Here is a 27656-nt window from a genome sequence, read left to right as displayed (position 1 = left end):
CTCTGTATATCTGCAAAACTGATAATCATGATGGTTTCAGAGCATGTGCATTACACATCCAGTTTATAATTTATATGGTAACAACAACTACCCACTATTCTATGCAGGTAAACAAGAGCCCTGAAAGATGATAAAAAAGTTTTTTTTTTTTTTTTAGGATGCTCCAGAAATGACACACAATCCTCTTTGAGGGTTGAACTTGGCCCATAGGTTGAATACCACAAATATGTCTTACCAGTGAAAGGGGGAAAAAAATTTGGTAAGCCAATATATGCTGGCTGTTCATTGTCTGATTCAACCATCAATGGGACCTAACAATTGTAATGTGGGATTTTTATCCATCAAATTTCTGGATATAATGGAACTAACAGGAATAATAAATTAGAGATCCAAAAAAGTGGTTCAGACAAGAAAAGGCAAGCTGGGTCAACAGCATATAGATCCACTGAAACAGAATTATGATTTTGTGTGCTTAAAAGCAACAAAGATGCTTTGTTAATGTCAACCATCCATTTGAAAAGTTTGCATTACAAACTACTGGTAGGTTATCAAGTGCAGTGAATGACACCAACTTTACAGTGAAATTAAAATTCAAGTTTAATGGCAGCAGTATTCCACTGTAGAGAACCAGGTACCAGATATACATATATGATATTTGAGAAAGAACATATTTTATCAAGCCAGTTAACAGAGCTTTATATAGAGAAACCCAATACTGGATAACCTAGAGTTTCAGTTTTAAAAAGTCACTTACTCCAAATATTGATGAAATTAAGCAATTCCAAACATTTTAGAGGAACTCTTTCTCTTTCACCAGGGAGTGAAAAAACAAACATAAAAGGGGGAAACACAACTAAGACTGTGTGTGTGTGTGTGTGTGTGTGTGTGTGTGTGTGTGTGTGTGTGTGTGTGTGTGTGTGTGTGTGTGTTCTGAAAAATGGGAAAACAATATCAATTTGTCAAATTAATTTATTAATGTTGATAAGTAATGCCTCTTCATTCTATGTTCTGGAATGGAAGGCAAACAATTTTAATTTCAATAACAGTCTCTATAGTAGCTTTTTATGAGCACAAAATAAACTCTGCATATCCAGCAGACTAAATCCTAGCCAAGATCCCAAGACTAGATTGTAGCTCTTCATAAAACAGTAAGTATTTCATTTACAGTGTGAAACAGTCAGCAAATTCTCCTGGCTTCTCTTAATAGTCACATTGAGATTATTAACGTGATTGGAGGATCATGTGATGAGTTGCTGCTTGCTTGACCATTCCATGTTTAAGCTTCTCCTCTACAAGACTTCCATGGAACTCAGAGCTTTCTACAATGAAGCAATATGTCACTTTGGGCTAAGAAGGACATCCAATCAGTATTGATTGGAAACTGTTAAAATTCAGCCCCTAAATCTAAGAGCTCCACAGCTGTGTAAGTTTATGAACTACTACAATTTAAAAAGGATTAGGCAGTCAAAATGAGTGTAAAAGTCTCTGAATTTTTTCATCTTATAAACAATCTGAACTGAGAATGTGAGAAGATACATAAGATTATATAACTATTTAAATAAACGCCATATGTGCTACAGTACAAACAAATCACTTTATTATATATGTTGCACTTCACTGATATTACCAGTCGGCATCATCAGAGGTACCAAAGAATTGAGGTCCTGTGGCGGCATAGTGGTTTCCCCATATCACGTGGGATGCTATACTAATACATTTCACTGGTAGGTTATGCATCAACAATGGCACAGATAGAAAAAAATATCAAGTGCTCACTGAAATCTGGGCCAGTATATGTACCCTCACAGCATACAAGCTTGGTAAAGACAGCTAAGAAAACAGGCATACCATACAGTGCCTTTGAGTTAATCCATGGAGGTTTAACAGAACAGTTATGACGAAATTTTAATAAGGACACAAGTGGAGAGGCATTCAAATTCAATGACACTGCAATTGCCTGGACTGAAAATGGGCAACCAAACAATTTTTATTTCAAAACCTCATACAAACAAAATTATTACAACAAAGAAATATCAGAAAGGAAACAAAGACAAGAAAATCTTTGGACCACTTTGGAAATTAGAGCAAATCGAAAAAATGCTTATACGGCTTCAATCCCAATTGCAAAATGCAAGTATCATGACCTCATAAGTTTGCTGCCAACTAATCATATTCCCAAATGCAATGCTGGTTTTTATAACTCCCTTAAATTTTTAAAAAGACTGATTTTTGTGTAGTACATTATCAACAACCTACATTTTGTAATTATCAAATTCTGTTGTTTAAATAAAGCATTATGTTCATTTCTTTACACTTTTATTTGAATTAAACCAACTGGAAGAAAAATACTGTGTCCTTTTTTCAAACAAACTAATTGTAATAAACCAAAATTATCATCTAGAAAAACTGACACAAGTCAAAAGGAGTATATAATTTTATTTAAATGCAAGGAGCTTCTTGGAGGCAGAATGAAATATATTTTTAGTGATGGTTCTTAAGATAATTAAGATGCTGGTTTGCCCAATTTTGAAGCAGGCACTTGTCCCATTCAAACATAAAATAATCTGACAATTTTTGATGTTACCAAACATGACATTTTTTGAGTTGTGCCAGTATTGCAGCCCATGTATGTTACCTGTTTGGAGAAGTATTGGCTTGAATTTGGAGGAATCCTTAAGGGCCTCTTCAATCAGGACTGCAGTTAGCCAATCTCAGGCAGAGGAAATAGTTTCCTGTCATTTATTCTGGGTTTTTTCTACCTGCATAGCATGCAGATTAGCCAAAGAACACATGCTTGTACAAATATAATACACTGTGACAATACAGCCAAAGTTGCTGAAGTGCCACAAAACTAACAGCTGAAGAATTGGGTCAGAAAAAAAGTTCTATATCAACTGGAGAAATAATATATCACCAGTGACCCAAGAACCATAAGTGACAGAAATGGTGAAAATGAAATATTGCCTATAGCTGAGCCTAAGTGAATGCAGACTGAACTAATAATACTAATGTTGGAAGGGGGGGGTCTAAAAGGCAAACTAACTTTAAAACATATACAATGATTCTTAATCCAAACTAACTAGATCTTTCAAATCCACCCAGCTTTTATGAATCTGATATCATCACTGCTGCAGATGTGGCAAGATCATATCACGACCGTAGAACAAAACCTCTGACAGCCAAGGAATATCTCTCTCTCTCTCTCGGACACAGCAACCTCTTTTATAGCAAATCCTATCTGAGCTGGTACAACCAACTGAAAATCTTAAAAAAAATAAAGTAAAAAGAAATACAAGTAAAAATAAAATGAAACGGTAGTGTGCCAAATTTTACACCAAAATAAAAAAAATCTCCAGACTAATAATACGGTACTTGATGATCCCTCGAATGACAAATTTCTTCAAAGCTGTGATGAAAATATGGTTACTTTCACAGCAGAAAAATTCAAGGACAAATGTTGTAAATACTGTAGGTTTGTAATGTGATTACAAGCAGTCATGCCAAATAGGGCACCATGTATAAACTACAGTATATAATTCATAACTGGGTTGTCACTATTGCAACAACATGGTACCTGCCCACCCACTGATGAGAGCCAATAAGCTTCGAAGCAGTGCTGTCTGGGTGGTATCTGCCGAGATATGGTGAGTATAGGCTTGGCAAACCCAGGCGCCTGAGCTGGATATCATCATTCTTCTCTTTTGGTGATTCCTCTCTCTCTCTCTCTCTCTCAGGGTAATTCTGGAATTTTTTTTTCCAACTGGTGCAGCATAAGCCTCAGGCTTCCTTGCACCACATGGCTAATAATAATAATAAAACATTGGTCTTCTCCATAGGTGAAGCATTACTTATTCGAAGTAGTGCAATACCATGGTAACTCGTGAAGGTATTCACAATATGAGATATAATTAAAATGATGCATTAAAACTACCTTGGTAGTAAAAATTATGTGTATGCAGTACCCATGCATAAGTAAATTCCTTCATACAGTATATAATTTTTCGCAAATAATTATATTCAGATATTTGGTATTCTATTTTTATAACCCTTTTAGTTTAATTTTTTTTATATTTGATTATTATTAATTTTATGTTTCATTTTTTTTAGATTATGGCTTCTTTCAACAAATTAATTGATTAAGTTTCAAGGTTTTTTTTTTTTTCACTTTTTTAAGTCATAATACAGCTGAATAAATATACATATTTGTAGACATTCCTCAGCCTTTCTAAATCATCATATATACATGGCTGTTACAGTTCAATATATATTTCTTTGGTAAAGATCTGAGGAACCTGCAAAGCAATTTGTAAAGGGAGATATGCAAAGCAGCAATACAAAGTCATTATCCTTGTCTTATTTGAATGTAAAACAGTCATTATCACAGGAATAATTATAGAAATATTAAAAATCATTTGCAAGTTACATTATATGAGGAAATTTGCTTAGTCTCTATTATTACAGTTTGTGCATTTCTTGTTTCCACTTCAAACTGGCAGCTAATAATTTTCTGTCCATGTTTGTAGCCAATAAAAGTTAAAAGATTTAATTGTGACAAATACACCTTGTCACATTACTGCTCTTAGTGACATGCTAAAATTTGATGGATTGATCTCAATGGGCAGCTGTTGTTAAGCTGATCAGTTGTTTGCCGAGGTGTTGGAACTAAGATGATAAACCACCATTTTGTGACCGGTACATTAACCAGTGATCTAAGTGGGAATTTAATCATCGCTAACTGTAAAATAGCATGCATTTTCCTGATCAACTAATAATACTACCCAATGTCACTCCATTTTACTAAAATATTAATGACATTCATCACGTAGTAACAGCATGATTTCCGGATGTTACCTTAAAATTTCTGAGTAAACAGTGACTTCCAGAAAATTAATGGGCTGCATTAATTTTCAATTTAACAATGTGACTCATCCTCCCTCTCTTCTCTCCCTCCAAGTTCAAGGGTCAGGTTCTGAACCTCTGCTTCTAATGCTCTGTTACGACGATACATTTGAACATAGTTAAGTTGTAACTGCTTCTGGTACCTAATCACTTTTTCCTTTTCTTCTACCCACTGCATTCGTTCCTCTTCTATTGTGTCACGAATGAGTGACAACTCTCTTTCAGTTCTACTGAGTTCTGATCGCAGTCGTTCTACCTCTTTCAACTGTTCCACTATGTTTGTATCATTTTCATCTCTTGGCTCATCACACATCCAGTTATGTACATTAAGTAATATGTGCCGCCGATTCTCACCTATGTCATAATCGTTCCTACTCGACAAACTTTCTCTTAATATGTCCTGGTGGTCATCTAAACGACAATCCTTAAACTGTGTTCTAAGAATGGTAAGATCACCATTTCGTCCACAGGCATCTTTCAGTTGAGACTTGAGCAGGGTTACTTCACTTGTTTTCTGGCAGAGAATCCACTCAGATTCCTTCAGTTGATTTCTCAGAATGCTTAGCTCTTGGCGAAATTTCTCTGTTTGCTCTTCTGCTACAATCTTCTGCCTCTTGGACTCTTCTAACTTTTTCTTTTCCTGCTGCATCTGAAAGGGAAGATTTGATTAGAAGGGAGGATATGATTAGTTGAGGTACAGATATAAATAATAAAATTAAAGGTCATAATTCATTTAAACTGAGGAAATTTTTTAGGATATAATCCTACAAATATGCAGGTGGATTATTAAGAGAAAGATCTCAATAACCACTTCTATTGGGGAACCTTTGTGCTATTCAAAATATCTTTCATATTTGAATGTTATCTAGTTGGTTTATCCATTTACAGGATGAAAAACCTGAAATTCCTGGGGGGGTCCCCCTCTGACAAACACTGAATAATGGCAAAACAGTCTACAAATCTATGAATGGATAGAAAGGAACCCCAACAATCTGGATGGCTATATTTGGGAGTGTTTCTGAGAATCCCCTTCCTCAAAAGAGACCTCTGACCAAACCAACTAAATCAGTTCTTAAGGAATTTTTCTATTATCGTTTAAAGGAACAGAACACATGCAGAATGTTTGAGAGGCAACCAGAGGGAGTAATACTCTTGATATGATTATCACCAGTGATTATTCATGCATTAAGTAAGAATCTGCAGATAAAGGAACCACAAGGTGGCAGTGATCACAGTGTACTGACGTAGGATTTATTTAAAGTCTAACATCAGGGGTAAAGGAAAGGGTTTTTGCTTTCGTAAAGGTGACTACAGTGGTTGCAGAGATTTTTTAAATACTGTACAGTGGGATCAACTGATGATGCTACCAACAGCAAATTCTACATGGGAATCATTCAAGGAATTAATCTTGGAAGCTACTAGGCTTTTCATACTAACTAAGAAATATTGTTCAAGATTTGGCCTAAATGGATGTCAGATGACCTAGTGGCAGAGAAGAAAAAATGCATGGAATGTATATAAATTATCAGGAGAGACAGGTGCCTATGATAGATAAGATAGTCTATAATCAAGTCACAAAGGACATTAGGAAAGCAAAGGGCAGATTACGAGAAATCTTTGGCAAATGATGCAAAGACTTTTTTACTTATGTAAACTTTAGAAGGAAGGAGATCGGTTCACTTGATATCGATGGTTTGATTGTTGATGATTCTACTCAGGTAGCTGACAAACAATGAGTATTTTGCATCTACATTCACACATGAGGAATTCTGTAGGGAAGTGGAGGCCAGAAGCTTATGAAACTCTAACAGAAAGTTAAATGATTTTGTAATAACTGAGAGCAAAGTGGAGGGGAAATTGTTGAAATTAAACATAAGAAAGGCATCTGGGGTGGATGGGATCTATCCCGTTATATTAAATGAAGTAAGCAGTCCCTTAGCCATGATTGTGATGGCATTCTTGAATCAGAGAGGTCCCCACAGACTGGAGATGTGCAAATGTATCCCCAATTCACAAAGGGGAATCGAAAGGTGACATGAGTAATTACAGACCTGTTAGTTTAACTTCTGTTCCGGGGAAAATAATGGAGTCACTGGTTAAAGAAATACTGCAGGATCATCTAGACAAGACTGCAGTTATAGTTCAGACACATCATGGGTTTATTAACAGGAAGCCTTGTCTGGCCAATTTAGTTGGATATTATGATGTGGTCACAAAGGAACTGGATGCAAAAAATAATTTTGATATCATATACTTGGATTTTTGGAAAGCGTTTGATACTGTTGTACATGAAAGAGTACTGTACAAGTTGGAGCAGTGTGGCATTAAGGGCAAGATTCTGCTATAGATAAAGGGATAGTAGAGTGGGAAAAGATAGATAATGGTAATCAATGGACACTGCTTTTCATGGACCAATGTTATTAGTGGAGTCCCCCAGGGTTCGGTGTTGGGCCCATTGTTGTTTTCTGTATTTATCAATGATAATGATGAAGGTATATCAGGCTAAATGTCCAAGTTTGCTGATGATACAAAGGTTGGTAGGGTTGTTAATGGTAGTAAGGATGATATGCTACTGGAACAGGATCTGGAAAAGTTGAACAGACGTCCAAGAGGTGGCAAATGAAGTTTAACATTGACAAATGCAAAGTGCTGCATATGGATAGCAATCACCCCAGAGTAGTACAGTAAACCCCCGCTATTCGCGGGGGTTACGTTCCTGAGAAATGCCGCGAATACCGAAAACGCGAATACTGAGTTATGGCTCCCATAGTACGAAATATATAAGAAAAACTAGTCTAAAATTTTGTCTATGTATGTATTATATGTACCTTCATAATATGACTATGTACATAGACAATACATAGTGAAATGCAAGCATATGGCATCGAAATGAAAATAAGAAACAATTTAATATTAAATGTAATATTTATTAGAAATTTCAAACAAATTTTTCAAACTAGCGCCTTTGCTAGCTAAAAAATTTATCTAGCCAGTGCTATCGACAGTTTCGCTAAAGTGTTGATAAAGGAGTTTTGCCTTTTCACGAATGATGAGGGAACTTAACGGAATTTTATTTTGAGTTCGGTCTTCTATCCACAAATTTTAAGCCTTTTCCATTTTTTCTAATTTAACATCACGAGTTACAGAGCAAATTTTTGAAGCAATTAGCGAGTTTTCATGGACACTACGGCGGATTTTTTCTTCCGATTTTTTGATTGATCGTACCATTGACTCATTGATTTTATAATGTTTTGCCACTGAGGAGACACTTTCACCATTAGAAATTTTATCTAATAACTCAATTTTATTCGCTAATGTCATCACCTTCTTTGATATTTTCACATTTCTCTTGTTATTCGTAGCCATATTTTTGTAGGGGTTAGAAAGAACTTGTCTACAATAAAGTCACTTTCTTCCGTTAACACACTCGAAAAAGTCTGTTTTACACTGCAAAACGGTAGATTTATCATTTTTGTAAGCTTGTTTGTTTGTTTGTTTGTTATTTGGTTTTTAAGAGCATTAGCAACTAAGGCCATATTGCTCCGGGGATATGCGGTGGTCATTCCCTGACCTTTCCGCATCCTCCGTATTTGGTGGTCACGGGCTCGAACCCGGGTCTAATCAAGAAGCATGTGCTATGCACTGCTGCTCCTGCCCACCTGGCTACGGAGGCGCCATTTTTGTAAGTATATCAATTTATAAATTTATTCAATTTATAAGCATATAAATTAAAAGCAAACGATGAAACCTTCCATGACAAGCGCATAACACATACTGAACAAGGATTAGCGAGAAACATCCACGCTAGCAATTTTGTCACCCCTCTCCCCCCAGCCACCCACCCATTGAGCGCTGTTTTGACCGGGAAAGATAATTTAGCCACGCCCATGTTTTTTTATGGTGGAAAATATTCACGGCGCTTTAAAATTCACATTTTTTTAGGTTTCATTTTATATTAAACCGGCGATCGCGAATACAGATACCGCGAATAGCGGGGGTTTACTGTAGTAGTGGCATGTGATGCAAGAAAGCAAGTGTATGAGCTTATGCAGCATCAGCCAAAAAAAAAAAAAAATTACCAAACAAATCCTTCTAAATGTTTGTCCAGTTCCTCCTTAAATTTATTTAACCTATCAACTTCCACAACGACAGATGGAAGTTTATTCCAGCAGTTAACCACCCGCTGGCTAAAGGCAAATTTCTGCACATATATTCTACATCTGTCTTTTCTTAATTTGAATTTGTGCCCCCTTAGATTCGTAATCTGAACAAGTGGAAGAATCCCATCAGAATTCAGCGTGCTCAATCCATTCAAGGCCTTATACCCCTCAATCAGATCACCAGGAAGGTGCCCAGTCTCCAGCCACTGCAATTTGCAGAACTTAAGCCTCTCTTGGTAAGAGGATCCCTTCATTCCCCTCACCAATCTTGTTGCCCTTCTCTGTACGCTCAAGCAAATCTACATCCTTCCTAAAATGAGGCCTTCAGACCTGTACGCAGTACTCAAGGCATGGCCTGACCATTGCCTTATACAGAGGGACAATCACCTCCTTTTCCCTGCTAGCAAAATTCCTATATATCATTGACAAAACCCCATGACCTACCCTGGCAGCCTGTCTACATTGCTCAGAAAACTTCATATCTGACTGCACAATTACTCCCAAGTCTTTTTCATTTTCTACCACCGTAAGTGTAGTACCACACAGTTGGTACGTTTCTCTGGGGTTACTTCTACTCATATGCAGTACTTTGCATTTGTCAAGGTTAAACTTCAGTTGACAATTCTTAGCCCATCTGCCCAAATTATCTAGACCTGTTGTAGTAGCACACTGCCATTACTGTCATTAACAACCCTGCCAACCTTTGTATCATCTGCAAACTTCGACACTAAGCCTCATATACCTTCATCAATATCATTGATAAATATACAAAACAACAGAGGACCCAACACCGAACCATGTGGGACTCTACTAATAACATTAGTCCACGAAGAGCAGCACCCATTAATTACCACCCTCTGTCTTCTCCCACTGAACCATCCTTTTATCCATTGAGCAACTTACCCTTAATATCAGTCTGCTCCAATTTGTACAATAGTCTTTCATGCACAACAGTGTCAAAAGCTTTCTCTTTATGAGTAACATACCAACTGTGCGGTACTACACTCAGGGTAGTAGAGAATGAAAAAGACCTGGGGTAATTGTGCAGTCAGATATGAAGTTTTCTGAGCAGTGCAAGCAGGCTGCAAAAGTAACTCACAGGGTCTTGTCAATGATATATAGGAATTTTACTATTTACAGTACAAAAGCTACTTTGCTAAAATCCAGACAAATAATAAAATTATTTACTTCATTTGATATCCCTACTGATTGTAAGAATAACAAAGATATGGTGCCACTCAGATACAAAGGATATGGAATTTTAATACAGTGAGTACAATGTGTACAGAAATGACAGCACATGAATGGGGGAAGGGTTGCCTCTTGGGATAAGGAGGTGATTATCCCCCTGCATAAGGCAGTGGTCAGGCCACACCTTGAGTACTGCATACAGGTCTGGAAGCCTCATTTTTTGAAAGATGTAGAGCTGTTGGAACAAGTACAGAGAAGTCAAAGAGATTAGTGAGTGGAACAAATGGTTGCTGTTACCAAGAAAGGCTTAAATTTTGCAAATTGCAGTGTTATGTAGACTAGGCAGCTGTGAGGTGATCTGATTGAGGTGTTGTTTTAAGGCCTTGAATGGTTTGAGCAAGCTCAATGCTGATGGGATTCTTCCTCTTGCCCAGATTAATCACCTGAGGGGACAAATTCAAATTGAGGAAAGACAGTTGTAGAATAGATGTGCAGAAATTTGCCTTTAGCCAGCGGGTGGTTGATTGCTGGAACAAACTTCCATCTGTCATGGAAGTTGACAACATAAATAAATTCAAGGCTGAACTAGACAAACTTTTGGAGTGAATGGACGGATGAAACGGGAAGGTTTTCTTTTCTTTTTTTCTTTTTTTTTTTTTGCCCGATGCTATATAAGCTTGCTTTCTTGCATCATATAACTACTAATGCTAATACGCCATTTCAATGTGCTCCACATCTGCACTACTTTGGGTCTGATTGCGTAAAAGCAATGTTAAACATTTTTGACTAGTTAACATGACAATCTTATTTTGTAAATGTTAATGAACAGTTGTTATACAAGAAGTATACAGAATTTTTTGAAAATACCATGTACACTTTTTTCTAAAAACTTTATATTAAAACCCTCATGCACACATAAGTCCTCATATATTTGGAGTTGTACTTTTTCTCAACTGATATTGAGAAATTCTGTCAGCACAACAATAGACTTGGCAACACATTTTCATACATCAGTCCTAATGTAGTTGTAAATAGCATGAGGCTCTTCCCACATTCCCACCACTAGTCTGTGCTGAGCACTCACTAGTAATGTGATTAGAGCACATGATGCATTTTTCATGACCAGTAGGATATCATGAGTTCTAACTTTTTAGAATTTTTGAATAGTACGGTTGCAACAATACAAGTATTTGTCATGTGACTTCGACAAAAAAAATTTGTCGACAGTTTCTTTTTTTGTCTCACATTTTCATTACATTCCATTGTAAGATTCCCCCAACAGCTGTGTATGTCATTTCAACTACAAGATCGGTTACCTCAGTCGACGCTGTTTTCCAGAGACATTTAGATACGTTGCAATTGCAAGTATACATCTCTTACTTTAGTTATTCATAAATCCATTGTATCTTGTCCTCCAGCTGAAATTGTGTAAATTTGTGCGTGATCAATAAAATATTTACAGTACAAAAGCTACTTTGCTAAAATCCAGACAAACAATAAAATTATTTACTTCATTTGATATCCCTACTGATTGTAAGAATAACAAAGATATGGTGCCACTCAGATACAAAGGATATGGAATTTTAATACAGTGAGTACAATGTGTACAGAAATGACAGCACATGAATGGGGGAAGGGTTGCCTCTTGGTTAAGAAGTACATAGAATCTAAGGCAGAACACCTAGTTGATGTGAATAGCCAGTGCAGTATTGAGTCAGTTTGGTGTGACGTAAGCACTGGGAAAACGAAAATGAGAGTTGAAGTGTGTTATAGGCCAAATGACTGTGTTGAGAGTAACAGACAAATAGAATGGGCCTGTAAATAAGACTGTTTTATAATGAAGATTTTAATGGGTCACTAACACAGTAGCAATATTTTCTAGATTAATTGGATAACTGTTTTCTACACTAGCATGTTAAGCAACAAAAGAAAAAACTCTTGATTGATTATCAGTGGTGACTCTTCATACATTAGGTCTCTCCAGAAAAGGAACCATTAGGTGGAAGCTATCATGGTGTTATTACTTAAATATATAACTACCACTGAAGGTAAAAGGGAGAATTTTGCTTTCATAAAGATGACTACAGTGGTCTCAAACAGTTTTTAAATTCTATTCAGTGGGACCAACTGAGATTACTTGCTGCAAATTCTAAAATGGGAAGTAACTGTAAAAGCTACTAGGCTTTTTATACCATTAAGAGATACTGTTGTAGGCTTCGACCTAAATAGTTTGTTGTCTGTTTGGCACAAAGGCAACAAGGCCATAATGCGCCGAACTGTGGTAAAGTTAAACACATAGTTTTATCAATGTGAATTGTAGTTGAAGTTTAGACTGCAATGTAGAGTTGCATCGTTTTGAGGAAAGCAAAAATTTTGATCATGTGTGGCATATCTGCTAGGAGGTGAGCACAACTGACAGAGGTGTTCATCATGGAAATGAGGCAAAAATAGTTTTTTCTGTCACTATTGTATATGGGAAATTAGTGAGTACATTAATTTACTAGGTGGCAGATGACACTCATCAACCAATGCAATACCACTACTTTGCTTATTGGAAGCTTGAAGTGGTGGAACCCATGTTTAGTCTCCAGAGCTAAGTTCCAGTCAACCCTTCCCCATCTCTTCCTTCATGCAGTAGGACTGATGACTTTTGAGGTTATGATGAACATCATAGCAAGATCAAATCTTCCTTACATTTCTAAAGCGGTGTTTTAGAAATGTAAAAACAGTACAGCTCTAAAACTGTGTTTGCAGCCGGCCGCTAGTTAGTACACTGGACCGAACCTATTGGTAACTCTTTAGGAGGCTCCCGGATCAGCTAGTGTATAATCTTGCTACTTCTACTCTGCCAGATAGTGACTGGAGGGAATCCGAGTAGTGTGTATGTGGGGGGGGGCATTGTCGAGGCCACGTTATGTTAAGGAGCTGGGTATATTCTTACCATGTTTACAGCATATCCAAAAATTTCATTACTTCATACAGCATGTTCCCCCCACTTTTTCTTACAGGTGCCTCCGTAGCCAGGTGGGAAAGAGCAGCAGTGCCTAGCACACGCTTCTTGATTAGACCGGGGGTTCGAGCCCATCACCACCAAATATGGAGGATATGAAAAGGTCAGGGAATGACCACCGCATATCCCAGAACAATATGGCCTTAAGTGCTAATGCTCCTAAAAACCAAATAACAAACAATAACTTTTTCTTACTATTGAATACACCACGAATTGTCCAACTCAGAGTAAGCTTATCTGCGAAAAGATCTAAACCTCCCAAATTTCACAAATATTTCATTTCACAAATATACGTGGTCTCAATTCTAATCTCAACCATGTCCATTTCCACTTGAAGTCTGCCAAACCCCATGTACTTTTTCTGACAGAATCTCAGTTAACGTTGATTCAACTACTGCTCATGTCAGTTGCCAAAATTATTCCCTGTACAATTCCTTTCGCCTCAAAGGTAGCACTTGTGCATATGTTCTTTCCGATATTCCTTGTCAGAGACTTGGTAATTTGGAATCTCCTCTTTTCAATCTTCTCTGGCTTAAAATCTCTCTACCTCATTGTGTCAAATTCATTTGTTGTCTCCACCATTCTCCCAAATCCACTAATCACTTGGTGCTCTTTGACTTCCTTTCTTTGCAACTTGACTTTCTCCAGTCCAACTTTCCTAACAGTGAAATAATTTTCCTTGGCGATTTTAATGTTCACAACTCCAGCTGGCTTCCATTTTCTAGTCACACCAACCCAGCTAGTCAAGATGCTGAGGCTTTTACAATTACTAATGACCTTGCACAGATTGTTCATTTACCTACAAGACTACCGGACAATCCTAACCGTACAACCAACACGCTTGACCTTTTTCTTACAAACAACCCTTCTAAGTAAACGGTCGAAGTGAGTGGTCCTTTAGGCACCTCAGATCACAAATTGGTGATTGTCTCTTCTCCGATGGAGCCTTTATCTCATGGCTTTTTCCAACCTTGTATTGTTTTGCATTACAAGAATGCAAAATGGGATGACCTGCGAGATTTCTTTTCCTTGGTCGGATTACTATTTCAAAACTTCTGATGTCAAAGTTTTCTCAGATCGTGTCCGCGAAATTATTCTTGTAGGAATGGAATCCTTTATTCCACACTCCACTTTAAAATCTCATCCTTTATCTAAACCTTGGTTTTCCAATAAATGTGCTAAGGCTGTTCAAGAGAAGAACGTTGCATATCGTAATTGGCTTGATTCCAATTCTTCAGTTTCATTTTCTGCCTATGCCAAAGCTCGCAACAATTGTAAAGCAGTTATTAACCAGTCCAAACTAGATTTTGAACAGGCTAAGAGTAGAAAACTTGCTTCTTGCCCCAATGGTAGCCAAGCATTCTTGTCTCTTGCCAGAGCTATTTGGCCACAACTTTTGCCTATCTCTGCTCCCACCTCTGTCAAAACTAGATGGTTGTGTTGTCACTTCAGTCAAGCATAAAGCTGACTCTTCTTGATTGTCTCTTCTCCGATGGAGCCTTTATCTCATGGCTTTTTCCAACCTTGTATTGTTTTGCATTACAAGAATGCAAAATGGGATGACCTGCGAGATTTCTTTTCCTTGGTCGGATTACTATTTCAAAACTTCTGATGTCAAAGTTTTCTCAGATCGTGTCCGCGAAATTATTCTTGTAGGAATGGAATCCTTTATTCCACACTCCACTTTAAAATCTCATCCTTTATCTAAACCTTGGTTTTCCAATAAATGTGCTAAGGCTGTTCAAGAGAAGAACGTTGCATATCGTAATTGGCTTGATTCCAATTCTTCAGTTTCATTTTCTGCCTATGCCAAAGCTCGCAACAATTGTAAAGCAGTTATTAACCAGTCCAAACTAGATTTTGAACAGGCTAAGAGTAGAAAACTTGCTTCTTGCCCCAATGGTAGCCAAGCATTCTTGTCTCTTGCCAGAGCTATTTGGCCACAACTTTTGCCTATCTCTGCTCCCACCTCTGTCAAAACTAGATGGTTGTGTTGTCACTTCAGTCAAGCATAAAGCTGACCTGCTAGCATCCATTTTTCTTCCAACTCATGTATTAATGATCTTGGTAAAACACCTCCTACTATTCCGTACACGCTCCATTCAATGCCTCCTGTGGTCTTCCGTCAAAAGGATTTTGACGAATCTTGATGCTAAGAAAGCTCCAGGTCCTGATTTCTATCATGAGTTCTAACTTCTGAACTTGCCTGACCAATCAAATTGGTCAGGCAAGACTTTCCCTTAACAAAACCATGCTGTGTCTGAGCTATAACTGAAGTCTTGTCTAGATGATCCTGCAATGCTTCTTTAACCAGTGCCTCCATTAATTTTCCTGGAACAGAAGTTAAACTCACAGGTCTATAATTATAATTACTTGTGTCGGCCTTTGTCCTCCTTTGTGAATTGAGGTCTCATTTGCACATCTCCATTGTATGGGTACCTCCCCTGAGTCCAAAGAAGCTCTCATAATTATCGCTAAGGTTTTGCTTACTTCCTTTGCTGCCTCCTTATATAGAACCTGATAGAGCTTTTTTATTTTTATCCACAACAATTTCTCCTCCACTTTCCTCTCAGTTATTACAAAATCATCTAGCTCAATGCCGGAGTTTACTTCATCTCTGGCATTCCCCTTCCTGAATAACTCCTCATGTGTGAATGTAGATGAAAAATATTCATTTAGTTTGTTAGCCACTTGAGCAGGATCCTCAACTGTTGAACCATCAATATGCAGTGGACTAATCTTATTCATCCCTTTCCTTCTAGAGTTTACATAGGTAAAGAACTCTTTTCTGTTTTTCTTTTCATCTTTTGCCAATGATTTCTCATAATGTGCCTTTTCCTGCCTAATCTCCTTTGTGACTTGGTTACAGACCAGCTTATATCTATCACAGGCTTCCATATCACCCATTAATTTATATGTATCCCATGCATTTTTCTTCTCTACCATATGTCTCATTAGTTCATCTGACATCCATTTAGGCCTAAACCTTGAAAAATATTTCTTAGTTGATATGTAAAGCCTAGTAGCTTCCAAGATAAGTTCTTTGAATACTTCCTATTTTGAATTTGCTGTTGGTAACATCATCAGTTGGTCCCACTGTACAGAATTTAAATACTGTCTCAGACCATCGTAGTCACCTTTACAAAATCAAAAACTCTTCCCTTTACCCCCGATGGTAGTTACCTCTTTGAGGAAATCACACTTCAGCACACTGTGATCACTGCCACCTAGTGGTTCCTTTATCTGCAGATTCTTAATGCATGAAGAATCACTACTGATAATCAGATCAAGAGTATTACTCTCTCTAGTTGCCTCCCGAACATGCTGATATAAAAAACAATCATCCAATAAATCCACAAAAGCCTTGCTAGTGTGTGAGTGACCAACCCACAAATTCCAGTCAATATCTGGGAAATTAAAATCCCCCATTATAAGTCTCTGATTTACTGGCCCACTTTATTTCCCTGTACAGTTCCTTATTATACTCATCAGAGTTATTAGGCCTATACCACAGTCCTACTCTCAATTTTGCTCTTCCAATGCTTATGTCACACCAAACTGACTTGACACTGCACTGTCCAGCGATGTCCACTGGCTTCACTTCCTTGGATTTTATGTATTTCTTAACTAATAACATAACCCCTCCTCCCTTCCTATCCAGTCTATCCTTTCTGTAGACGTTGTACTCCCCAAATTCCAGTTCTGCATTCCTTATATCTGTGTGACACCATGTCTCTGATATCCCAACAATATCTGCCTTTGATGTTCTGAGCAATACCTCAAATTCATAAAATTTATTTATCAAACTCCAGCATTGGTGTACATGCAAGTATACATGCACCTGTTCCTATTCTTAGCTGCCCTAACACAAACCATGTGTTTACTTGTACCGCAATGACTCCCAGCAGTCTCTGAAATACCCTGCATCTTGTTTTCCAGGCTGCTGCTCATCCCAATAGAAGCAGTACAAGAATCACTTTCACCTCTGCCGGTGGCTACTGTTAATCTATTAGTCCTTGTATCCCCCCCAAGCTAGCAGTTTTCCGACCCACCTAACACTGCCTTGATAGCATCAGCAAATATTCTTGCACCCTTTCTATTTAAGTGTATCCCATCCCTGTAGAAGCAGTCTCTCCTGTTAACAAATACAGACCAGGATGAAAAAAATTCTACCCCTTGAGCCTTGCACAATCTTTCCAGGGCCAAATTGATTGACAAGACTCTCGTCATATACTCCCTCCTATTGTGTCTGGACAGAATTGCAGACACTTTCAAATTCAACCATAATTCATGGCTTTTTTTCAACAGTGACCTGTACTTGTTAAGTAATTCTGCTGGTCTCCTACTCTTAATATCATTAGTGCCAACTTGTACAACTACGTCACCCTTTGTGCCCTTAAAAGATGATATCTGCTCTACAAAGTCATCAACCTTTGCCCTGGTCCTGTTCCACCTACCTTTTTACATAGCATGTTCCCCGTTTCCCTGACAATAGAGTCACCAGCAGTTGCCACTGTGTTGCGTGATGTTCAAGTTCAAGCTCTGGCATTGTGGGAAGCTGAGAGCTTGATGGGCCCCTCAATTTAAATTCTTTGAGGTCCTTCAAGCTCTCATATAAGCCCATAACAATGCCGAGTTGGTGCCTAATTTCGTCGCACTTCTTACATCATGCACACACAAAGACATTCCCCTTGGCAATATCATGTCCCGTTCCTAATTGTCCACAAACATCAAACAAGCAGTGCATTTCAATAGACTGTGATTCAGAGGACAACCATCCCCCTCAGTTCTCCCCTGAGCCACAGCACTTCCAGTAGTTTGAGCCTTTTGCTTTGCTGCTCTGGTCTGAGTCATGATTTCTATTCAAGTTTAATAAAATTCCAATACAAAATATAACCCTAAACCTATATCCCAATGCAGTTATAACACCATATATATGAATTTCGTATCGAATATTATCTCCGAGTTACGTTATATGACTTTCTTATCTCCTGTCAACTTATATATATTAATTTATGATATTACGTTTGTAATAACTAGGTCACTATATTTATTTAGTTAAAAAATTTGACAATGAAATTTAATAAGATTAATAAATTTTACTGATTAATTGATACTACTATACTCGCTATCTAGTTTTCCATTAAACCTTACGCTAGCACACGTATTGTATAACAATGGCGACAAGTTACGAATGTTACAAGTTAATCTATGGACACGAAGTATTATTTACTTTCCAAATCATTCTATCTAAATTCAAAAGAAACCACCACACATGTTGGTTTATGGCTTATGTGGTTAACAAACCACATATGCCATAGGGTTTCTTGCACATGGTGCAAGGAAGCCTGTGGCCTATGCTGCACCAGCCAAAAAATAATAATAATAATAATAATAAAATAAAATAACAAAAAATAAATTAAATAAGAAGATAATAAAAAGAAAATTTTTAAAAAAATAATAATTAATAAGAGAAAAGGAAATAGTAATTATCCAGCTGACTTTTGTATTTCCTCAAACTGTTAGCCTCTACCACCCATGTAGGTAACTTATTCCAGTAATTTATAACTCACTGGCTAAAATAAAACTTCCTGCAATGCAATCTAAACATCTCTCCCTGTGACTTGAAATTATAGCCCCTTGTTCTAAAGCCATTTATAACCGTGAAAATTTCATACTCATTCATTTTGCTAAGGTGCCTAGTTTTTCAAGCTCTGCAACCCACATATTCAAAGTCTTTCCTGATATGGACACCCTTTTGCTGATCTCACCAAGAGAGTTACCCATCTTTGGACCTTTTCAACAAGCACAATGTCTTTCTTTAGGTGCGGTATCTGTACTTGAACACAGTATTCCAAGTGTGGTCTAACAATAGCCTTACATAATGGGATTATGACATCCTTATCTCTACTAGCAATTGTTCGATAAATCATCGATAGGACACCATGGGCCTTCCTTGCAACCAGTCTACAATGCTTGGAGAACTTCATGTTTGACCGTATCGTAACACCAAAGTCCCTTTCCTTCACTACTGGCTTTAGTTCAACTCCGCCAAGTGTATAAGTTATTTTGGGGTTACTGTTCCCCAGGTGCAATACCCTACACTTTGCTGAATTAAAGCATAGCTGCCATTTTTCTGACCATCCGTGAAGTCTATCTAGGTCACTCTGAAGAAGCTCTGCTTGGCAGTGATCATTAACTACTCTACCAATATTTACATCATCTGCAAATTTAGACATCACGCCCGCCCTGTATCCTTTCATCGATGTTATTTATAAAAATCAAAAACAACAGTAGTCCTAATACTGATCCATGGGGAAGCCCACTTCTTACATTAACCTTATCAGAAGAATAGCCATTTATTACAACCCTCTGCCTCCTGCCTGAAGCCATCCAGCTATCCATCTAAGGATTTTCCCTGTGATTCCAACCTGTTTCAGCTTATAAAGTAACTGCTCGTGAGGGACTGAGTCAAATGCTTTGCTGAAATTCAAATAAACAATGTCGAAATTATTCCCTATATCCAGCTCATGTGCGACCCTGTCAAAATAGCTAACCAGATTAGTTAAACATGATTTTCCCTTTACAAAACCATGCTGAGTATCCCTCAGAATCCCATTTCTATCTAAATGATCCTGGATTCCATCCTTGATCATTGTCTCCATGATTTTCCCTACTACTGAATTTAGACTAACCGGCCGGTAATTTCCCACTTCACTCTTAGAACTGCCCTTATATACTGGAGACATATTGGCAAGTTTCCAATTCAACGGTATCACTCTGAATTTAATGATGCTCTTATAATTAGCCTCAATGGTTCAATGCACACACCTGCCACCTCCCTTAAGATTATAGGTTATATGCCATCAAGCCCAGGAGCCTTACAGCCTGTAGGCTCAAAAATTTTTTCATCAAATAAACATGAAATTTCAACATCATTAATTACATTTTTTCAACTTCACTCCCATAATTTCTCATTGACAAAGGGTTTTTCTTCTGTAAATATCGATGCAAAATAACTGTTGAGTTCATCTGCAACTTCAGCTGGGGTATCTAATACTATACCACGTCCATTACATAAGGGTCTGATCCAGTTTCTCCTTTTCTTCTTTGCATTTATTTATGTATGTGAAGAATTCTTTATCCTCCTCTTTGCCAGCGATTTCTCATAATCTGCCTTTGGTACCCTAACCATTTCTGTGGCACTATTACAGATCAATTTGTAGCCGTTATAGGCTTCAGTACTTTTTATTGCTCTGTAACTTTTCCATGCCATCTTTTTCTGCTCAAGTAATCTGGCAGCTTCATTATTCATCCAACTTGGAATTCTCCTCGTGGAGTATTTTTTTTAATGGTACATAAGCATTCAATGTTTTAAAGGTATACCATAATTCAATTGTATTTGCTGTGAGATATCTACCCAGTTAATAGAGGCCATGTAGCACCTCAATCCGTCGTAATTTCCTGAAATTATAACCCATTCCTTTGCCTTTAACTATTGATACCTCTCTCTCTTCATCGTTCACCGTAGAACTTCATGATCATTTCCTGATATTGGTTCCTGTACTGTCAGCCCTATTATCATCTGGTTCGTGGATGATGGTGAGGTCTGGAGTATTCTTTTCCCTGACATGTTGACACAAATAAAAATCATCTAGTTGATTTAAATATTTTGCCCCTCATATAGAGTTTGTTTTCTTCCCATTTACTCCAATCATTTAGAGGCAAATTAAAATTGCCCATAATAAGACATTCACACTTACTTGCCCATTCCATTTGCATGTAGAGGCTCTCATTATAATCTTTACAATCACCTGGCCTGTAGATTACTCCCACTCTCATTATACCTTTGCTTCCAACTATCTCACACCATACAGATTCTATACTAGCATGCGAAACGTCTAAATCCGAGAAAGCTTTCATCGCGCTCATGCTGCTTTTGATAAGAAGCATGACCCCACCACCCCTTCTATCTTGCCTATCCTTCCTAAATACATTATAAGTACCGCACTGGCGGCGTCTCCGTAGCCAGGTGGGAAGGAGCAGCAGTGCGTAGCATACGCTTCTTGATTTAGACCGGGGTTCGAGCCCGTCACCACCAAATACGGAGGATGCGGAAAGGTCAGGGAATGACCACCGCATATCCCCAGAGCAATATGGCCTTAGTTGCTAATGCTCCTAAAAACCAAATAACATAACAAATAACGTACCGCACTGAAACTCATCATCCCCTATCTCCAGTTGGCACCACGTTTCAGTAAGCCCTATTATGTCAGGGTTACTTGTCCTAACCAGCAGTTCAAATTCCCTCATTTTATTGACACTTGTGACATTACTATATTACAAAAAATATTTCCAATTTCCCCGACAATGGCATCTCTTAATAAAACTAAGTCCTTTTGAACCAGAGTAGTTTGCACTTGGTTATTCTGTTCTGGGGCCTGAATCAGGAGTGCATCACTTGGTAGGTTGTAAGAGTCTTGAGTCCCTGACGAGCTTCCAGTTACATTATTCTACAGGGCAAGCACCCATTTTTTCAGTGACTCAAATTGTTTTAGCAGTGCACGAAATTTTAACTTAAGATCAGTGCACCCCTTACAATGGTGACAAAGAAAAGAATCTCCAAGTGAGCTACTAGGTTGACCTTGTAATACATGCCACAGGTTCTGCAAAGGATAAAATCATGACTCACCCGGAAATCGCCATCTGCTATTTCTGTATGAGTCATGGTACGCTCTGATGAAAGGTGGATCTTGTAATAACCATTATAAAATTTACTAATTATTAATAAAAGAAACTTTCAAAAAATTATATTTATAATATTAAAAAAATCAAACTATTACAGAAAAAAAAATTATCGAAATAAACTTTATAATATACTAAATGACATTTGAAATCCTGCTCTACTTCACTAATCCTGCTCTAATCCCCTCTTATCTATACTTCTTTGCTGTCACTATGAAGAACTCCAATAGGCACGTCTGCTTTCCACAAATGCCAACAGTAGAAGTTGTACCACTAATTCTTCTAAGTCAACATAGCTTATATTTTGTTTAGGGGATAAGTAAAATGTATAATGAGATTAGAGTTAAATTAAAGTTAATATTGAATTGTGTTGCAACTGCCTCAAGGTTTGTTTTTAGTGGGATTGTTTCTAGGGTATCTGAGAGTTGATTATCAAGGGGTCACATCAATTCATTATAAAACAGTTCAGTGCACAACAGTGGTGTATGCAACAATTCGGTGCATGACAGCTCAGTGTATGAGATAATTGGTGGCTACGACAATTTAGTGAATTCTCTGGGAGAAATCAATGTATGGCAAAGCAAAACAGAAAATGTAAACTTTTAACATGCCGTGCTATAAATGATGAATTTAATGGTCACAGTGCCATTCTTGATATTTTATATTTTTGATGGCGTATACTATCTCCGCCTTCGTTTTTTAATGCAAATTCTACCTTTATTTTATGAAATTCTATTAAAAAAGCACCACAGACAGGTTAAGGATTGGAATACAAGAGAACCTTGTTTGCACTTTACTTTCATTTCTGTATGTTGCAGTTTTTAGGAAATACACACGGGGGAGGAGGGGATTGTTCCTGATGTCGGTGGATAATGCACATCTTTTGAAGTTCAGTTTACAACCTGCACTATAGCTTTAACTGAAAGAAGTTAGCAGTAAGCTAGTTTTGTTGTTGTTGTTTGTTATTTGGTTTTTAGGAGCATTAGAAACTAGGGCCATATTGCTCGAGGGATATGTGGTGGTCATTCCCTGACCTTACTGCATCCTCCATATTTAGTGGTGATGGGCTCGAACCCCAGTCTACTCAAGAAGCATGTGTTATGCACTGCTGCTCCTGCCCACCTGGCTACAGAGGCACCAGTAAGCTAGTGCCATGGATGGGTCAAAGGTAGGCAAGGTTAAAGGAGATTGTGTAGATGAGTGTAAATGAGTTTCTTCTGACTTCGCAACCCTCAACCATTCCATGTTATTAAAACAGTGTATGGCTTTAATAACTTTCACAATGATAATCTTCATTTTCGTTCCTTTTACCTTGTTTCTGCACCCATAATTTTCTTGTAGCTTCCCAATCCTCAACCAATTCATATCCTGGAAAAGCACAGGATTCAACCGAGTAGATATGTTAGAAAAATAATAAATAATCATCTGGATTAAAAGTGTGTTACAATATAGATAGAGTGATATCAAAAATAGGCACATACTCACTTTCCAACCTGCTTATGAGAAGGATCAGTGTGAATCCTTTTATACAGTAGACTTTCAGAATAATGCCACCTTTGGGGATTCAAGGTGCCATTATATTGATTTTTCCGTTATCTAGAAAGTTTTATTTTTAATATATTTAATGCAGGAATAATGAGACTAAATAAGAAACAGAGAGATTAAGAATGCAATTTTATTAACTGCACATAAAAAACATAAACATGTTGATGATCAAATGTTATATTCTGCCATTAATACACTCCTCTTATGCCCTGTTTTATTTTCTTTATTATTTCAAGTTTAGTCTGTTCGGGTTTAGTAGCACAGTAGTATCATCACCGTCCTCCCCACACCAGGTGGAAAAGGCCTGGGTTCAAATCCTGTCAATGACACAAGAACTTTTATGGACTTTTTTCACTCTGTGGCTGAGTTAGTCAGCCTCAGGCATAGATAGCAAGGTTGTTTCCCAAGAAACAGTGTTTTTCATCCAGCAAAACAGGCAAATCAACCAGAGAACACATGCAATTTAAAGACACACTACACATGGGTATATGAATTAACTTTCCGGGTGACCCTAATGTAATATTATTATTATCTATATGGTGCAAGGAAGCCTGAAGCTTTTGCTGCACCAGCCAAAAAAAAAAAATTCCTGAGTTACCCAGAGAGAGAGAGAGAGAGAGAGAGAGAGAGAGAGAGAGAGAGAGAGAGAGAGAGAGTCAGAAGTAGAAGGGAATCACCAAGAAAGAAGAATGATGATATCCAGCTCAGGACCCTGGGTGTGCCAAGCCCATACTCACCAGATGTGAGCCCCTGGAGTTAAAGTTTGGATAATATCAAGTTGTCACACAAGCTTTAATGTTGCTCTTCTTTTCTTCTCTGTATGAGGTTTTTTTAACTTTAGGAGCAGTAGTATGGGTTTTTAATTTAAAATAAATGTAAAACAGCAGTATAATCCATGATATCAGTACAAAATTCACTTTCAAAATGGCAAATGTAAACAAATACAGTAATCACATTTGCCGTTTTCTTTTTTTCGGCACTGCAAGACACACATACAGTGCTGTATATAAACATCTAACCTCAATGCACCATTAGCTCAAATGTTCCGTTATTTGGGGTGCCATTATTTTGACAGTCTACTGTACAAAATAAATGGATAAAAATATCACACACCAAACTGTCATGAACTGAATTGTCACATACACCAAACTGTCATGAACTGAATTGCCGCATATACCAAACTGTCACATACAGCAATCTGTCGTGTGATGAATTGACGTGGACCCGATTATCAACACTACCCCTCCATGTGTTAGATTGTTCTGATTGTGTTCAACACGATCTTGCCACTGTATTATGTAGAGAGGTCCTTGTAAACAGAAGATGTGCGAATGTATCCCCAATTCGTAAAGGGGGGGGGGATCAAAAGGCAATGTGAGTAATTACAGACCTGTTAGCTTAGTGTCTGTTCCAGGGAAAATAATGAATCAATAAAGTAATGCAGAACCATCTGGACAGGCATGCAATTATACTGCAATCACAGCATGAATTTCTTAAGGGGCAGTCTTGTTTAACCAATCTGATAGGTTACTATGATGCAGTGACCAAAAAACTGGATGCAAAAAAAAATTATTTTGACATCATATACTTGGATTTCAGGAAGGCTTTTGATACCGTTGCACATAAAAAACCGCTGTACAAACTGGAGCAATGTGACATTAAGGGGAAGTTACTCCTATGGATAAAGGGATGGTTAAATGGAGACGACAGAGTAGCTATCAGTGGGCCCAATGTTGTTTTCAATATTTATCAATAATACTGATGAAGGTATATCAGGTTTAATATTTTCAAATAATATAAAGGTTCCTGAGGCTTTTGCTGGTGCAGCATAAGCCTCAGGCTTTCTTGTACCATATAGCTAATAATAATAATAAAATAATAATTTATATCACTCAAATTTATCCATCTCTTCATCAGTGAATCTGGTCATCTTGGTGTGAACTATCTTCTAAATCCATGCAGTCTGTTTGGATTGCATCAGGAGTAGTATATACTATAGTATTCTGCCATGAAACAGCATCTAGTTGTAGAGTAATCGGCATATTTACAGGTTTACTTTGTTTGTTTATCATTTTGTTTATTGATACAGTGGCTAATGCTGACCTTGCCCACTCAGATAGCACCTCACATGGTGTTGTGGTTACCTCCATTTGGGTGGCAATTGATATCGAGCATAAGTTGGCTTATTAATATTTGTGGCTGGTACAGATTTTTTAGCCTCTTGGTAGGTTACATTGTGTTCAGTTTTGTATTACTGTATCTTTTTTTCACATTTCCAAAGGGAAACACTCCTTGGAATATGACAGATGTGCTTCTTTGCAGTTAGGACAATTGGATGTTGTATCTGTGCAATCAGTATCAGCAAGCACAATGGATCCACATGTATCACAGGCAGCTGCTCCACTGCAGACTCTGTGAGTGCTTAAACTTCTGGCACTTATAGCAGTGTAGGGGGTTTAGAATGTAGGCTTTAACACAGCAGTTAAGGTAACCTGCTTTGATCATTGTTGGTGGTCTGGGATTATCAAAAGTAAGGATTATGTTCCAAATTGGAACTAGTATACCATTCTTCTTCTTTGTCATAATTCAAATAAACAAGGAAGATGGTTCCTCGATACACAGAAAAGTTGGTTCTGTGAGTTTGAAGTTGGACAGTAAATGAATGTTGGCTGATGGCGGCATGTGTTCAGACTGTTTTGAAAGAGAGAGAGAGAGAATTATAGAAGCCAGTTCAGAAGAACACTGCTCATGGAACTTTCTGTAGAAAAGGCATGCAACAGAAACAGTACTTCTATGAGACAGCAAGTGGAGAAACTGTTAGAGAGGACTCATTAATTAACCTAACTGCCCTCTTCTGAATGGAATCTAGAATCCTGAGAGGGGTTTTGGGGGCACCACCCCAGATGTGGGAACAATATTCCATGGTAGAGCGGATTTGCAATTTATACAGAGTGAACAGCTGTTTGGAAGAAAAGTAATGCCAAGAGGGAAAGGGAAAACCAAGTTTTTTAGATGCAGAGGAAGCAATATTTGTAATGTGCTTGTGCCAAGAGAGGTTAGAAGTCAGGGTAATCCCCAAAAGAGATATATCATTTTGCCTAGAAATCGGAGTATCACCAAAGATAAGCATGGGAGAAGAAGAATCCTTTTTGAGAGATATAAGACAAGACTGAGTTTTAGAAGGATTGAAATCAACTAAGTTGTCTTTGCTCCCCTGAATAATTACCTGCAGATCGGCATTTAAGGAATTGATAGTGGATATTCGAGAAGTTGAAGCTCATTGAGCAGGGTGAGGTTTCTCAAACTGGAAAATGGAATGCAATGTGCTATCATCAGCTAAACTGTGGATAGGATTTCTCGTCAATGGAAGAAGGTCATTAATATACAAGAGGAAAAGAATGGAGGAAAGAACTGAAACTTGGAGGATATCAGCATTAGTGAAGAAATTAGAAGACAAAGAGCCATCTACCATCATCCTCAGTAAGAAGTCGAGAGAAAACTGGATAACCAAATGCAAAAAAACAGTTGGCAAACCATAAGATGGAAGCTTGTTTAGAAGACCTTTATGCCAAACATGATCGAAAGCCTTTGAGATGTCAAGAGCAACTGCTTGTGTTTCACCGAACTTTTCCATTTAATTTGTCTATAGATGGGTAACGTAAGACAAAATATCACCAGTGGATCAACGCTGATGGAATCCATGCTGGCAATCGCTGATCAGATGGAAGGTTTCTAGATAGTTTAAGAGCTGATGGTTAATTGATTTCTCCATTATTTTAAAAAGAGTAGAAGTAATTGCAATATGACAATAATTGTATGGTTGGGATTTGTCACCCTTTTTAGGAACTGGCTGGATATAAGCAAATTTCCAAGCAGAAGGAACAACACTTTGAAATAAGAAAGTGAAAAAAAGGTGGCAAAGAACAGGAATAAGTTCAGGAGTGCAGGTTTTTAGAACAAGTGGAGAAACATCATCAGGACCTGGAGCTTTCTTAGCATCGAGATTAGTGCAAATCTTTCTGACATCCTTTTGAACGGAAGATCATTAATACATGAATTGGAAGTAAAATGGGATGCTAGCAGGTCAGCTTTATCCTTAACTGAAG

General features: G+C 37.7%; 1 protein-coding gene across 1 annotated transcript in view; it reads right to left on the bottom strand.

Annotated features, from left to right (window-relative positions):
* Positions 1-4447: 4447 nt before the first annotated feature.
* LOC150078220 (leucine zipper putative tumor suppressor 2 homolog) overlaps positions 4448-27656 on the bottom strand; it is a 106175-nt gene continuing 82966 nt past the window's right edge. Inside the window, exon 4 of the mRNA XM_090384224.1 lies at positions 4448-5548. Within this exon, the coding sequence (XP_090240350.1) occupies positions 4913-5548 (636 nt within the window). The 3' untranslated portion in view covers positions 4448-4912. The remainder of the gene's footprint in view (positions 5549-27656) is intronic.

The sequence above is a fragment of the Mastigoproctus giganteus genome, chromosome 11, assembly GCF_048544385.1.
Source record: "Mastigoproctus giganteus isolate SK-2022 chromosome 11, ASM4854438v1, whole genome shotgun sequence".
Taxonomy (NCBI): domain Eukaryota; kingdom Metazoa; phylum Arthropoda; class Arachnida; order Uropygi; family Thelyphonidae; genus Mastigoproctus; species Mastigoproctus giganteus.
The sequence above is the reverse complement of the archived record's forward strand: the minus strand, read 5'-3'. Positions and strand labels throughout refer to the sequence as shown.